Source organism: Haliaeetus albicilla, chromosome 21 (assembly GCF_947461875.1).
Source record: "Haliaeetus albicilla chromosome 21, bHalAlb1.1, whole genome shotgun sequence".
NCBI lineage: Eukaryota > Metazoa > Chordata > Aves > Accipitriformes > Accipitridae > Haliaeetus > Haliaeetus albicilla.
In genome coordinates this window covers 18,680,665-18,695,559 of record NC_091503.1, presented here as the reverse complement: position 1 = coordinate 18,695,559, position 14,895 = coordinate 18,680,665, and the positions used below count along the sequence as shown (strand labels likewise).

General features: G+C 41.3%; 1 protein-coding gene across 5 annotated transcripts in view; it reads right to left on the bottom strand.

The window, feature by feature from the left end:
- The window catches only part of PHACTR1 (phosphatase and actin regulator 1), a 310,963-nt gene that overhangs the window by 68,776 nt on the left and 227,292 nt on the right, over window positions 1-14,895 (bottom strand). For 4 of the 5 annotated variants that reach the window (XM_069809106.1, XM_069809110.1, XM_069809107.1 and 1 more), the window contains 3 exons: window positions 10,197-10,277; window positions 2,960-3,145; window positions 2,030-2,236 (listed from right to left, as the gene is read on the bottom strand). In XM_069809106.1, the coding sequence (XP_069665207.1) occupies window positions 2,030-2,236; window positions 2,960-3,145; window positions 10,197-10,277 (474 nt within the window). The remainder of the gene's footprint in view (window positions 1-2,029; window positions 2,237-2,959; window positions 3,146-10,196; window positions 10,278-14,895) is intronic. The other variant, XM_069809108.1, reaches the window with a different exon arrangement.

Genomic DNA, 14,895 nt, shown 5'->3' with positions numbered 1-14,895 from the left:
AAATAATTACCAGTGGAGAGCACAAGGCACTGAACAACATGTATATCCTTTAGACCACCAAAGTAAATGGACCTTGAAGAATAAGTTTAATACTTTTATTTATAAGCTATGTATAAATGAGGCTTTCAGTTCCACCAGGAATAACTGTCAATTAAATTAGGTCCCTATGACTAAATCTGAATCTCTGCTACTTTTCCCTGAAGGTTCTGTATATCACGTGCAAGAGTCTGTCTATACGCACATACATGAGTTTATTCAGGACTGGATGCGAGACCACTATAGGCCACCACAAAGTAAGAGAAGTCACAGTTCTGTTTCACTTTCATTGTAAAGTTGTCACCATCAAGCAACTGACTTATGATGATAGCTTGAGCCTGATTCTACTTCACGCAAAATTTCCAGCTGCAAAAAACCCCACACCAGAAGCCCTCATCCTTTGATTATTCTGCTATTTCTTAAATAAGAAAGGCTTATGAATGAAGGACGTTTAGTACCTGAGTTTTTTTCTATGCTATTCCTGTTTTTTTTACTTCCTCCATGTTGGCCTCATTTCTGAGCAGCTTCTTGTAATTGGGACAGTGTTATGGGAGATCATAGCAAGCTGGTTTTGTCCTCACCTGAAGCCATTAATACTACTGCTTGGCTTTGCAGGCTGCAGAACTGCCCATTCAGTTTGTAGTATAAGGCAAAATATTAACCATTATGTGTAGATTTTGGCAGGCAAGAAAGTAAAGAGATTTCACATAAAATGAACAAAACTATACAGAACAAAAATGTGTGGTCATCCAAACAGAAACATGAAGAGACTACGTAGAGATATGAAAGAAAACCAGAACATGCTCCTTCTTAATGAGCTCTCTCCTGATATATATCTTAACCCGAATAAAACAGGTATTAACTGTCAGGGAAAAAAAAAATCTGGACTGTAGTAACGTGATCTGAAAAGACCAGGGCAGCATTAACACAAGAAGATCGACCCAGTGAGAACACCGGTAGCTGCCCCAGTACAGAGATGCACCACACCTCGTCTTGAACTCAGGATTCTGAGGTGCTGCCTCCTGCGTGGCAGCTGCAGTTATGAGCAGACTGTTCAAAAGGTGCAGGCAAGCATTAGGGAACCTTTTTTGGTCTGTGTAAATGTAGCCATCCTTGGCTTCAGCGGTCTGAACGAGAGACTGGAGAGAGGAGACCCGCTAATCCTCCCTCTACATGTACCTAGAGCTTTGAATCCCAAAGAGTCCGGACACTTGTGAAAACATCTGCAACACAAAAAAAGGAGCCTGTATTGCCTACTGTTGCTAGCTGCCATGCAGTGAGAGAGAATCTGCAGCATAAACTGCAGGACACCAAAATCCTGGTTATTGGGAACTGGAGCTGTCCATCATCATCAGGACTCACCAGCGGGAGAGGAGTAGTCAGAGCAGGGGTGGAAAGGGCAAGCAGTTAGGCAGGCAGTGTGCGCAGGGAAGCAAAATGGCAAGAAGCCATGGGACAGAATAGCCTGTGTAAGGATCAGGGGGCCAAGTAAAAGGCAAACACATGGAAACGTACAGGGTGTGTGCAGGGGGACCTGCCCAGATGGCAGCTGAGGGGAGAAGCAACAAAGGGCAAAAGGAGAAAGCAAAAATCTTCCCTTTCCCCTCAACCCTCACCCCTTTTCTCATTAAAGGCATTTAAAGATATCCTAGTATTTTCCTGATACTTCCTTTCCCATCAAAGCACATCCTGCAATTTTTGTGGTGATGCTAAGTCGTGATGAGTAAGAGTGAGGAGGATTAGGAAACGCAGCAGCGGTCTTAGGTAATTACACCTGAGAGGGGAAATGCCCTGAAGCAACCTTGATGAAGTTATAGCTTGAAAACGGTTCGTGATCCCTGCCCTAGGTACAACACAGATACATTACCAGTACACAAAACAACATGTGCAAACAGTGTTACAGAAGAGAAAGGACGTTGAGAACCTTGCTGTAAGGGCAGGTTTTTCCTATAAGGGAAATGGTGGTGCTGAGGGTCCAGGAACACCTACTTACCAGTTAAGTGGCTGGCAATCCTGGCAATAGGTTTAGGAGGCAGGGCAGGGGGCTGTTTGAGGAGGGACAACTGTTTCACTGGGGTGTCCTCATGGTCTCCAGGGAAAGCGGCAGATTTTTTGGGGGGAAGTAGCAGGACTGGCTTAGCTGTAGGGTCTTGGGACAGGAGGACGCCGGATTCATTGGATGTGGGGCTGTCTTCAGACACTGGAGGACACAACCACACCATAGACGCAATAACGTTACGAGCAAAGCAGCAGCGGATACAGCCGTAGTAAGACAAGAAAAGCAGTGCAGCAATGCAGGTTAAGAATGACTAATAGATTTCACTCAAACATCATACAACATAGAAAGGAGGAGAGAAAGAAAGAGAGAATAAGAGAAAGAATAACGGACATCTACAGAACAGCTGAATTTCCCATTACCTCTGACAGAAGCCAGCTCCCTTATGCCAGGCTGGGACGTGTTCCCACATCTTGAACACAAATCAAGAGCCTTAAAATGTCACATCTCAGACAGTCTGTCACCACAGCTTGCTCAGGACCAGATATGTTAGCCAGGTGCTCTCTAAACTTATCCTATAAATGTAAAAGCACCTCACGGGGCCTACTTCATTTCAAAGAGGCTGCATAGCTGTGCAGGATCATGGATGAACACTTCTACCAGTCACTTCTCCTCACTTGACCTTCGCCCATAACTCTCAGTGATGCAGAAAGAGGAGCTAACCTACATGTACAGCATTGCCATCTCTCTGCATGGGCTAGGGAAGAAGTGCAGAGAGCCTCACCTAGGGTAGGGCAGCTGTGTTAGCCACTGTTAGACCTTTGTCTTTGACAAGGATTTCTCAGGGCTAGACACCAAATGTTAGAAGTCAAAAACTTGTTTCAAATAGCTTAGAGTATCTACATCATAACGTAAACAAGACGTTACCTGTCCCATCCATGATATCTGTGGTTGGGAGGACCTCATAGGAGCAGGGTTCCCCAGATGCTGGACCTGACTCCAGTTCTGCTAGGGCTGGCAGGGATACCTGGCTGGAGCTTAGCACTTGCCCAGAGCCCAGAGGCTGCCCATTCTCCAAAGCTCCTTCTTCATTTGGTATGGAAAGTTCTCCATCTGTTCATAGTTGGAGGAAAAGCAGAATGACAACAGAAGACATGTAAATAAGATGCAGAAAAAATTTAAAATGAAATCTGCTATCTCCATTAGCTTGCTTGAAAATGAGTAATGGGAACTGAGATCTTGTATGTCTACAGAAGACACAGGGATAAGGATCAAAACAATATGGTTTGTATCTCAAAAATACAAATTTGTGCAGAGCAATTTTTGGAGATGTCTGACTGTGATGTTCTGTCCACAACAGTTTCACAGAAGTCTCACAGCATTCCACTTGCCTTAAGGGGTTATTAAGATTTGGGAAAGATCTACCAAATATCTGTGTTGATCCTTTGCTTACCCTAGGATGGTCATTATGATCCACGGTCTAAGCTGGATGGTTCCTGACCATCCTCCACTCATGGGGCCATGCAGGCCCATCCAGGGCCACAAAATCTGTTTTCCCTCTATCTCTGCTGAAGCTGGGAAGTCAGGAATGAGAATGGCTGGAACTGAAGCTATGGAGCTTTCTTAAAGAATACTAAAATACACAGTATATAATTTATAATATTTTAATAATAATAACAAGAATTATTCTCTTCCCTTACACCAATTTTTATGCTATAAAGGACACAAGCAAAATCACAGAAGTATGTCCCTATTTTACATACAAATAAAAACATTACAGCTCCCAGCATCCAAGATTTTAAGTAAGAGAAAGAATAATTTTTATGGTCACCTGGTGTAAGGTCTTGATACTGGATATAGCAGATTCCATTTAGAAAGCCTGTTTTTAAAGTTATTAATATCTCCTTTATCTGAGCAAAATTTCTGTAACAGCAACTGGTAGTTTCTTTCCTATCAAATGCCACTCCACATTAGAAATAATAAAGAACAGAAGCGAGGGATCAGATCATTCTCTATGGTGTCGTCCCGCATGATTTTTATCTCAGACTTGTTATGCACAGCACTCTGGTACCTGGAGGCAATGACTACATGGATATCTCAATTACAATTTTACAAAGGAAAGTGTCCAGTCCCTATGGTAATGAGTGGAAGCCTGAAAATATAACTGGAATGTGACCTGTAAGGCTAAAAACCAGCAGGCAAATAAATGGACCCTAATTTTACTACGCATTTAGATTTTTTTTTTAAGTCAAACTCAGGATTTCAGGATCTGGTTCTTGATTTTTGGGCACCTCTGATTAGCTGTATTAGTGCTCAATCTACTGAACAGAGATGTAAATCATTTAAGTGAGTGCACATTTTCCCCTCACAGGGCTAAGATGTGCAAAACACTTCAGATAACAATACTGAAAAGAGAAAAAAATTCTCACTTAAGCGTCAGGACACACCAATTAACAAGTCTGAAAGTACGTTAGCTGGTAAGTATTCAGAATTATGTTTCTGCCTTTTAAACCTTCCCTACAGCAATTGAAGATGGTCTCCTACTTATTTTGGAATTATTAGGAATACCAAGGTCTTGACTTTCTTGTTTGTGTTGGAGGCTTTTTGAAGACCTAGATAGCTATTATGGTACACAGCCACATCATACTAGACTGAAATCCAACCCATGGTTTTCAGAGCAAACAACTGAGCTGGCTAAAAGGTAGCAACATTAATCAAAACTGAAGGTTTTGGCCAATTGTTCAGAGCAGTCTCCTAACTGCTGTGGTCATTCAATACAAACCCATTTATTTCCCTAGGCAGCAAAAATCAAACAACAGTTCAGCCAGTATTTAAGGTGAATGTTTTTTGACTTAGCTGTTTGGGTGGAAATGCTATGTATTCTGTGCTTGCTCTGTCTCCCTTTTATAAACACACACCTTTACAGGTGTTTGGGATAGGGGCTGCTGTTGTCTCAGTCACCTGTTTTCATGAAAGAGTGTAACTTTTTCTTATGCAGAGCAACTGTTTCTTGAATGAAAGGCAGTGATTGTGTCCAGCAATATTCATTAATTCAGTGCAGGACTAAATTTGACTGTAACTGTGGGCAGACAAAAAGTATGCATGATAAAACCAGTAACATTTATTTTTTGGAGGGATGTCTACATATTTTTAGTGAAGTGGGATGCCTATCATAACATGCTGAGCATCTTGAAATCTTACTGTAGTGCACTTTGCACTTCTCAAGGTATATGACCTGTTGAAGCTTTACGATTGCAAAAAAGTAAAACGTAAGATAAAATTTTGGCTTTTACTTTTTGTCATAGTAACAAGCATGACAGCCCTCTGCACTGACAGCATAACCTCTTTTAATCTTACCTCTAAATACCTCTAATCTTCATTTAGACTCTAAAACTTGTCCTTGGATTTGAATGAAATCATCAGACATGACACAGAATCATGACTGAAATACGTACCCTAAATCAGATCTCGCTTAAAGAAGCGCTACATGGGGAGCTGCTGAAGTACAGCAAACAGATCAAAGATGCAGATAAAAATTTGTGAAGAATATCTTAGTGTGAATTAATCCTGGTTCAGAGACATGCTTGACAACCAGACATAAAAGGCAAATTACTTATTACTTTTAAAGTACTAAAAGCTATTCTGGTTAGCTGACATACAAATGAAAAGAATCCTGGTAATGCAATAATTACACATAAATGAATGAACCGATTAGTCTTCAGGAACCGGCTATGAGTTCAAAGTTAATTTTGCACAGTGATAACACATGTAATCTTTTGTTCTCTTACTTGCTAAATCCTTTGCTGTGTTTTCACAGGGCCTGCTGCTACTTACTGGAGAATGATTTCCCCTAAATGCATGAGTTTTGATAATGCTGGCTGAGTGAATCTGGACGGGACCAGAGAGAGTAGCTTGACCTCTGCAGCAACAGGAGCACATGAAGGCTGCTCTTCTGTTACTGAGGAGGCTCCGCACACCTGAAGTCAGTGAAGAAACAGGACCTCAGAGGAAACTCTCTGATGCAGGACTCTACCCAGACACTTTGATTCACCTTAGCATGTGAAAGTAACAGCATGGGGTGAAGGCCCAGAAATGCACAGATGATATGTTCAAAACATGCAGCTCCTAAGCATGGTTTGTACTCCTGAACTCACCTGCCATTTCCACTTCCAGGTACTTTTTAAAAATTGCCTGGTGTGAAGCAGCCCACAGTGCATCACACTGACACAGACCGGTCCTTTTGTTCTTCTTTATGTTGGAGCTCTGCCTACCCTCTCACCATGTCTTTTCACTCTTAACACCTTGGACTAGGGAACTTCTTGCATACCTGAAAAGTGCCATGCTCATGCACTCCTTCCACAGACAAATGGCTACGGAAGTCAAAATGATGATGAAAGTTCAAAATCCTGGGTTATTTTCCACTTTGGGTTGTCTCCTTCAGTACTTGCCTGCTTTCAAGTAAGACTGTCCAGGCAAGCATTCTTGATGGCAAAGGCTAGGAAGGGCATAGAAAAATTCATGTCTTTCTCTGCCATGGCCCCTATGGGCTAGGGGATGGAAAACGAAGTGTTCTTGTATGTGGTCAAGACCTGTCCCCAGGGCTGTTTCCTAGCCTTGGTGGCTACCTTAGCACAGTGGTTAGATTTCTCCTTGACTTCAGTCTCTAAGCAGACCCCCAATTTTGTGGGATCCCTTGGAGTTTGAGACAGGTTGAAATATGGATGTCCTCCTGCTTCTGGAAGAGTTCAAAACCTTCCAACACATGATTTCACTGCAGCACAACTGTCTTTCTGGTGGCTGCCATGCCTTCCTCCTTGCTGCATTACTGAAGCCACTTCTTCAAAGTTATGCTCATGTACTGACAAAAAACCTGCCTCAGCACATAAGTGCAACACGTCCAAATCCTGTCAGGATTTAGGTAACCTGAAATTTAGGTCTAAATCCATCATTTTGATTAGATATAGAGTATAATAATACAAAAGTATAAAAGATGAAGACTGCCCATGCTTCCTTGAAAAACCATTGTACCATCACCTCTGAAGCAAGCAATCAGTACACACTCATATTCAGGAATTTCTCACTACAGGCAATCTCATCTATATTACATAAAAGAGGTATCAAAATACTACAAGTAGATTTAGTTCTTTGACTGGCACCATGGAACAGTGGGCAATTCTAAAGACAGATGCTTTTGGGATGGTTACACCTTCATGTGAAAATCAAAGCTGTTTGTTTATGTGTAGGAGCAATAGTATAGCGAAAATGTGAGTTCTTTTAAATCCCCTGGTATGTTCTGTGTTGCGAATGGAAGCTGTATTTTTAACCTCTTAGCACTACCTGCCCACAAACTATTAGAACAGCAGGTGCCTCATCAGATACTTCTTCAACTTAGTATTTTTCCAAAAATACACAGTATTTGAAAGAATTACAACCTTTGCCTACATTTTCAGAAGACTCAAGTTACAGAACCCTAGAAATGGAAGACGACAGAAGCTGATTCGGTCATGAGTCTGGCCCTTGCCAAGAAAAGAGTTCTCTGCAGTTCAGTCTGGAATGGTTTCACTTGACTAGTTTAAGTGTGGGGGTCACTGAAGTGATAAAAGCATTTCTTGTTTCCCAAATAATAGCAGCTGGACTGCAGTGACTTTCCCATGTATGAACACTGTGACTTATGTGCTCTGCTAACTTTCACCTGTGGGATGACACAAAGTCCTCTAAAAAGCCAGCAAATAGGTCAGGGTGTCATTTTAAACAGCAGGCAAGCTAGCTAATCTGTTTTTTCTTCAACATGAAAGATAGGACAAAACCAACACTAAGCACACTGCAAGCTCCAGAATTTTTGTTCTTGGGTCAGTCTATTGATACAAGCTTCCTTTGACCTGTATGGACTTTTTTAAGAAAGAAAAATGCAAAATAACTCTCAGGCCAATTCTGTCTGCTTTGTTCACCTCTTAGGAAAGGGAGACAAAGAGATTTAACATTATGGCTACACGTATTGTCTGCACAAGATGCCTCTTGGCATGGAAGGTGCTACCATCATCAAATAAAGCCTTCTGCTATGAAGTGCTGTGTTTTCTTAAGGATTAGAGATTACCTAACAGGAATTACAAGGAAAATGTTGCTTTCACTTAAGGTTCACAGTGAGATATAATATCCATTATTAGAATTACTCTCAGATTATTACACCACTGAAGGAAATACTGCTTTTGCTCTACACATCTTGCCTTTCTCATACACTCCTCTCATCAAAGCTACTCGACCACTGCTACTATTCTTGTGTATTACCACTTTCTTCTTTGCCCTACCTCTTTCTTTCGAGGAGGCATACTAATTCTTAGCTTCCTGTGTTTGCAACCAGCAGGAAATAATGTAGGATCCTGAATAAGAAGTCCAGCTGTTCTGCATTGTAGTTTCCCTTTTAGTGGCACCTGACAGTGAAGAAGTCTGATGTGTCTGCTTTTTGCACCGGAAATAGGAAGAAGCAGCATGTGTTTCATACAAGCTTTTTCTGATATGAAAAGGTGAAAAATGACTATAAAGAGGAATTAATTTCTTTTTTCATATGAGGATCTCCAGACAGATTAGCATCTGCTTCACAAGATGACATAGAAGATTACAAACTACAGCATTATTTGATGAACAGAGAAAGCTGTAGCACTTTGGTAGCGAAGCAGGGGGAACCTTCCCAAGTTTCAACGTGGAAAGCAGGGTCAGACTGCACAGAAAAGATTTTTTCTGGGGATGCCTTTAGGTGTATGTAGGGGTGGGTCAGAAAGCAGCTAATTGTGGGATGTGCGGCAGGGATGAAGGAGGCCACACCACAGACAGAGGTGTGACTGAAGGCTGACTTCTGAGCTGGCCAGGACACTGAACGGGGAGCTACCCCCTGGCCTTCCCTGGACTGCAACACACTTGGTGTGACAGCCTGGACCATGGCTCACTGGCTGCAGGGATGCCTGCCTCATGGCTGTGTGTCTGATCTGAGTCATACTCCAAAATGTGGACAACCCAAAGCAGTGAGAAGGGCAAACCTTTTGCCAGGAGTTGTTTCTACCCTGAAATTGCATCTAGGATGACTTCCAAGCCAGCAGGTCATAGTGAGAGCATAGGCAGTGTTAGATCTAAAGGATTAGAAGCATCTAAAATACAGGTAAAAACTCTAAAATTTAATAACAAGCAGCATATTTCTTTGGTTTTGCAATGTTGCGTTTTGGGTTTTTTTTCACTTAAAAAAAATAAACAGTTCGAGTTAGTAAATTTTTAAATTCCTAATAAACTAGACTAAAAAAGTAGGTAGTAGATGTAAATGCTCCAGACTCCATGAAGTAGACCCTACTCCTAATATAGGAGTTTTACAACTTTAAAGTTTTACAACTTCTATTGACTTCTAACAGGTTTTGTACTGGTATTGTTAAAGACTTTCAGACTTTGAATTAATGAGGCTTTAAAGCATATGCATAAGTTCTATTGAAATTAAGATGCAACTTTGGCATGTCTTTACACAATTTGCTGAATTCATTCCCTTAGTTATTGACAAGGGAAGCAGCAAAATAAATAAAAGCTGCAGTTAAAGATTGACACATACGTAATAGATGTCAAATATGTGTTGCATTACCAGAGTAAAAGAATGGTGTTTGTAAAACAATGGCGTTTTGCATAAATAATACATTACCAACTCAACAAATTAATTATCATGAAGAAGGAATTATTATTATGTCTTCTGAGCTGTTTCAAAGGAATGTGCACTGTTCTGTGCTCATCAGGATCCAAAACCTTTAAACGTTACCTTTTTCCACAATAGTTAATCCTGGAGTGACGCAACCAGACAATGATAACACATGCAGGCACGGACCCACTCCGTCTACCCGCAGTGTGGATGCATCGCTGTTTTGCAGCAAGTAACTATTGCCCATTCCTGTGATTTATATTTCTACTGCTTTACATTTTTGATTAGTTTTCAGTGTTTTTGCTAGGTAACTACCACATGTATCCAACGGAGAGGGCCAGCCCACAGTGAAATCAAAAGAGATGTTTGGAGACCTTATTCTGCACAGTTCTGCAATATAGGACTGTATTCCCAGTTCTTAGTGTTACAATAATGTAATATCTGGCAATAAAACTATAGGGGATGTCAATTTAATATTGTGAAAAGAAGAACACTTACCTTTATCAAAAATTTCTTTCAGCACTCCTCGTTTTATAAGCTCCTCTCTGCTTTGTCTCATTGATATTTTTCTTTCCAAAGCTGTAAGCAAAGGAAAAGGGTCAATATAAATAGAAAAAAGGGAAATGACCATTTTAAAAGGCTCTATGCCTTTTAAGGCATTTAAAAAAATGCTTGTTCTCCTCTTCAAGTCAGTGGCAAATTAGCATCTCAAAATAAAGGCTACTGACGGTCCAGAGAATCCGCCTGCTGCTATAGCATGGCCATTATTGACAGAAATGGCTATGGACTGACCGGTTTGAGATGTCTGCGCTCCCATTGCTTAATTTTGACACACAACCCAGGCATTTCCATGGAGAATTAAAGACAGCAATGGGAGAAAAAAGCAATTAGTGCAGAAGCCAGAGAGGGAAAGGCAAGAAAGGAGGCAACATGAAGGATCACACCAATGAAAGACATGGCCATGGACTGTCCCCAGGCCATGGAAGATGACTGGCACCTCTGCCGCCTGGAAGGCAAGGCTTGTTTGCTACTAATTCCAGTGAGAGCAGATCAAGGCATTTGGGACAGTGCAAAAAAAGCTGTTTAATGGAGCCTTTTCCTCCCTGGAGGGGGGGTTTCCCCAAAAAAGGTGTAAATGAGGGAAACTGCATGAGAGCCACTGCAATTTACACCAGGTCTGAAGAGCCCAAGTCCTGTATTGGCTGCTTGGAGACTGTGGTCACTGGGGCAGCAAAACAACAGATAGAAATATCATGTTTGTTTAGTTCAGCAGTAATTAAAACAATGTCCAATTAACCAAAACACCACAAAGGACATGCATTCAGGCAAAGAGCTGAAAGCCAGCAAGCAAGGGGCGCAAGAAGTGATGTGCAGGAGTGGCTGCGACTGTGTGTGCTCTGTGACAAACAAGACTGTGCCTGCCAAAAAAGAGGCACAGTCAAGGGTGAATCGCTTTTGCCATATGCTCCCCTATCAGACCCAGCACAGATGCACACACATACAAATGAACTGGGACTTAGCATCTCCAGTCTGCCCAAGGCAGATTTAAAGCAAAAGAGGCTTCGAAACCCTCTCTCCATACCTGAAAACATGAGGGTGTAACCTTTTCTGGCCCTGCTGCATGTTGGCTGTTCCCGCAGAGGCCGATATACTTGATGAATTAGCTATGTTTATACTGACACGCTGCACTCATTGCAACTTATTTGCTGTCAGATACTTACAGCTTAGTATGAACAAGGCCAGCTTTGCTTCACTCTTTTCCATAGGATAAATTTAGGTTTCCCCATTTTTTAAATCAGTTTTGAACATGTATTCTTCAGGACAAAGGTGGCCAGTAGGTACAGTCAGTAGCTAATAAAAACCCTGGTCTCCCCCAAACACACCCTCTGAACTTCAGCATCAATCAGAATTAATGGCAGGTCCCTTTGCTGAGGCACAAGACCCCATACGCATTAGCCAGCCACATGGTACAGTATTATTTTGGAGGCTGCTAACATAACAGCCACAGAATTTTCCAGAGTGCCTTAGCCCCATTTGAAGAAGCGCTTTAGGCACCTCACGGATGTTCAATGAAACTTCGATTTCTAAGTTTCTAATAATGCTTTTGAAAAGAAATATCCAACAATCAGACTCCAGAGTCACACTGCAGACTGCTCCCCAAGCTACCTTTTCCCTGTGCTGAAGGGGCCTTGCTCTGGTACAGTATTTAAAGCTTCTTCCTCTTCCTCCTTAAGAATAGCTGCTCCTCCAAAAAAAGCCAAAACAAGCTACAGCTAACTCTGGAGCTTTGTCCCACCAAAGAAATTGTTAAAACCCTGACTGACTTTAAAAAGCAATTTGGCAGCACCCAACACCTTTTCCAACAGGTCTGAGAAAGTGTAATTATATGTTAGTGTAAGCAGTGAACAGCACCCAGTCTGTCCCAGCTTGTTCTTCAGTGGGAAATCAAGTTGGGTGAAACAGCAGCAAAGCAGCAGTTTCTGCATATAGACAACAGCACTGCTCACAAAACAAAGACACTGCTATTTCTGTACTTTACCATAAATAGCTAAGTAACAGATACACATTTTACATACAAATTCACTGGCACCCACCTGGCTTCACCATCTCACCCTCCTGCCTAGTCAACAGCTGGCTATGCAAGGTAACAGCACTACTACCGACTTCACAGCTAGAAAGTCCCACCTCATTATTAAAGTTGTGGTAAGAAACACGGTAATTTTGTGGGTTGGAGTTAAGACTTCTGGAGGATCAAGTGCTAAATACGACTAGCAGGACATTCTGAAGAAGAAGCACAAGAGCACCTCTCCCAAAACAGTTGCTGGGGAAGACGCTCAAGTATTGACCAAGACTTCTCAAAGTCATGGGCTATTTTTGCAGTCTAGCAGAATTTCAAAGATGATATATATATCTGGAAGACTGTATTTACATAGGCTTTTTAGATACTCCCTTTTAGTTGTAATCTGCTTCTGCTCAAGAATGAAAAAACTCCACAACCCTCCAGTTTGAAGCTCAGACTATAACAATTTTTTCAGTTTCTAAATCCTTTCTAAGTAGGTACAGGACTTAAAGTATTAATTATTTTCCTACTAAGCCAGTTTAATTAATAAGATATTTAGAGGAAGGGCATGCTGGGCTAAGAGCAGCACTGAATGATAATAACAGATGTTATAGTAAAACTATGGAACATGCTGCCTTCCTTTAATAGAAATCTTCCTCCCAAACAAGTCTTGTACATTTAAGTGCATGAACTACTATGCTACTGCTGGATCAGATGGAAGAAAATCACAAGCGCTTAGATGCAGAACTCATTAGGATCTAACAGCCTGAACAATGAAATGTTTTACTCGGCCTGGATTTCTCTGGCAAAGATTGCCAGTTCTTTTACGAAGGATTTTCTTTTCAAGAAGAAAGCTGATACAAAATAAATTCATTCACTCTCCACTGAGAAGGGATCCATTCACAGCAGAGGATAAATAAAAACCTCTGAATTAATCCTTGATTCATGAGAACCTTGTAAATTCTGTGATGGGGAAAAATTAAATATAATTAATATTTAACAAAAGATGTATTACTTCACTGGCAATTTTCCTTGGTGATTAACCTCATTTTTTTCATTTGTACAGTCTTCCAGGAGATTAGAAATAAGCATTAAGCCCTCTTTATGGGGTCTACTTATGCCAGAAACTGGTTATCTTAACAAATTCATCCATTCTCCAAGACAGTCTCAGTTACTAGTTTATAGAAATAAGCGTATGCGTATTTTATGGTGTATGCTTATAGATTTTGCCAGTGTGCTCTGCAGTATGCTGTTTCTTTTAAGCTCTGATGAAGAAACAGTGGGAAATGTTTTTATTAATGTTTCTGAGCTGGTGTTTTTGAACTCGTCCCTCAGGAGCAGCACCTCTCCACTGTTCAAGCTGAGCTTTATCTCTGTGGCAGACCCATTAAGATCAGTAAAGCCTTGACAGGGCCAGGAGTATTTCCTGCCCCTCCTTTCTGGAAATCAAGTACCGTTTTGTCTTTATTCCTTTAATAAGCTGTTGTGCTCTGTGATGGCAGTGATTGTGCGCTGCTCCTCCAGCTGAGAAGGTGAAGCTCGCCACTGCCTCTGTGCCAAGTGCTTCTGCTGCTCCATTAACCAGCCAAAGAGGCATTTATGTAGTCAGGATGTGTAACCTTTCTGTCCCTCCCATCCTTCCCTCCAAGACAAAAACATCTCAGATGAACTCTTCCAACCTGCATCTATATGAGAATAAACTGGCCTCCTTTGCATAACTTGTCATGTTGCTGCTTAAACCAAGGGGCGGACTAAATAAACAAGTCCTGCCCTTTCTTCTTATCTGACAACCGAAACTAAAACCCAGCCTGTGCTAGCCAGTTGAATCTTAACCTTGCTTTTATATGAGGTTGCCCTTGGCCTTTATCTTAAAAAGCACTGGGGGTTGTTTTGCATGAATTCTTCCTTTCAAATGCCACTATAATTTTCATGATGATTTTAGGAAGCAAAGGTCATTACAGCAATGGAGCTTAGAGCAGAATTATATTTGGATTCAATAGGCAGAAATTTGCTTTGCTAATAATTCAGATCTGAATAATTAGAAACAAGTAAACCAACTGCTTTGCACAGTGTTAAGATAAACAACCATCAATATTTCCTTCAGACTTGTAAGGAAGGAGAGATTTTTCAGATGTGACGGATTGTGTATCAAACCATGTTACATCATCTTGAAATTCTTTCAACTACGTAGACTTTCTTGATAATCAAATGGAGCAGGATTCATCTGATACAAATTTTTAGCATGGCCGTTTGCCTCTGAGTTGGCCTCCTTATATATTAAGAGCAAGTCTCAGGCATGACTGAGCTCAACCTAATGTAACCATCTAAACCAGGCTGAACTGCACCTTGGAAGCGCCTGACAGTCTTTACTGACCGTAAAGGAAGCTAAGGGTGAGTAGCTGAGATAAAGATGCATAAAATTAGGGCTGAAACCACTCCTGAAATCAAAATTGACTGAAGAGGGTAGTTTTAAGAAAAGAAATGCTGCTGCAGATGAAGTCTCGGATGGAGCTGAGGAAAATGTAAATGTGTCAGCTCACACAGAGCTCCATTAATTTTGGGATTGTTTCAACAGCTGTGGCATGACACCCAGCATTGCTGTTGTGAGCTTGAGGTTTGACCAATGCCAAAACACAG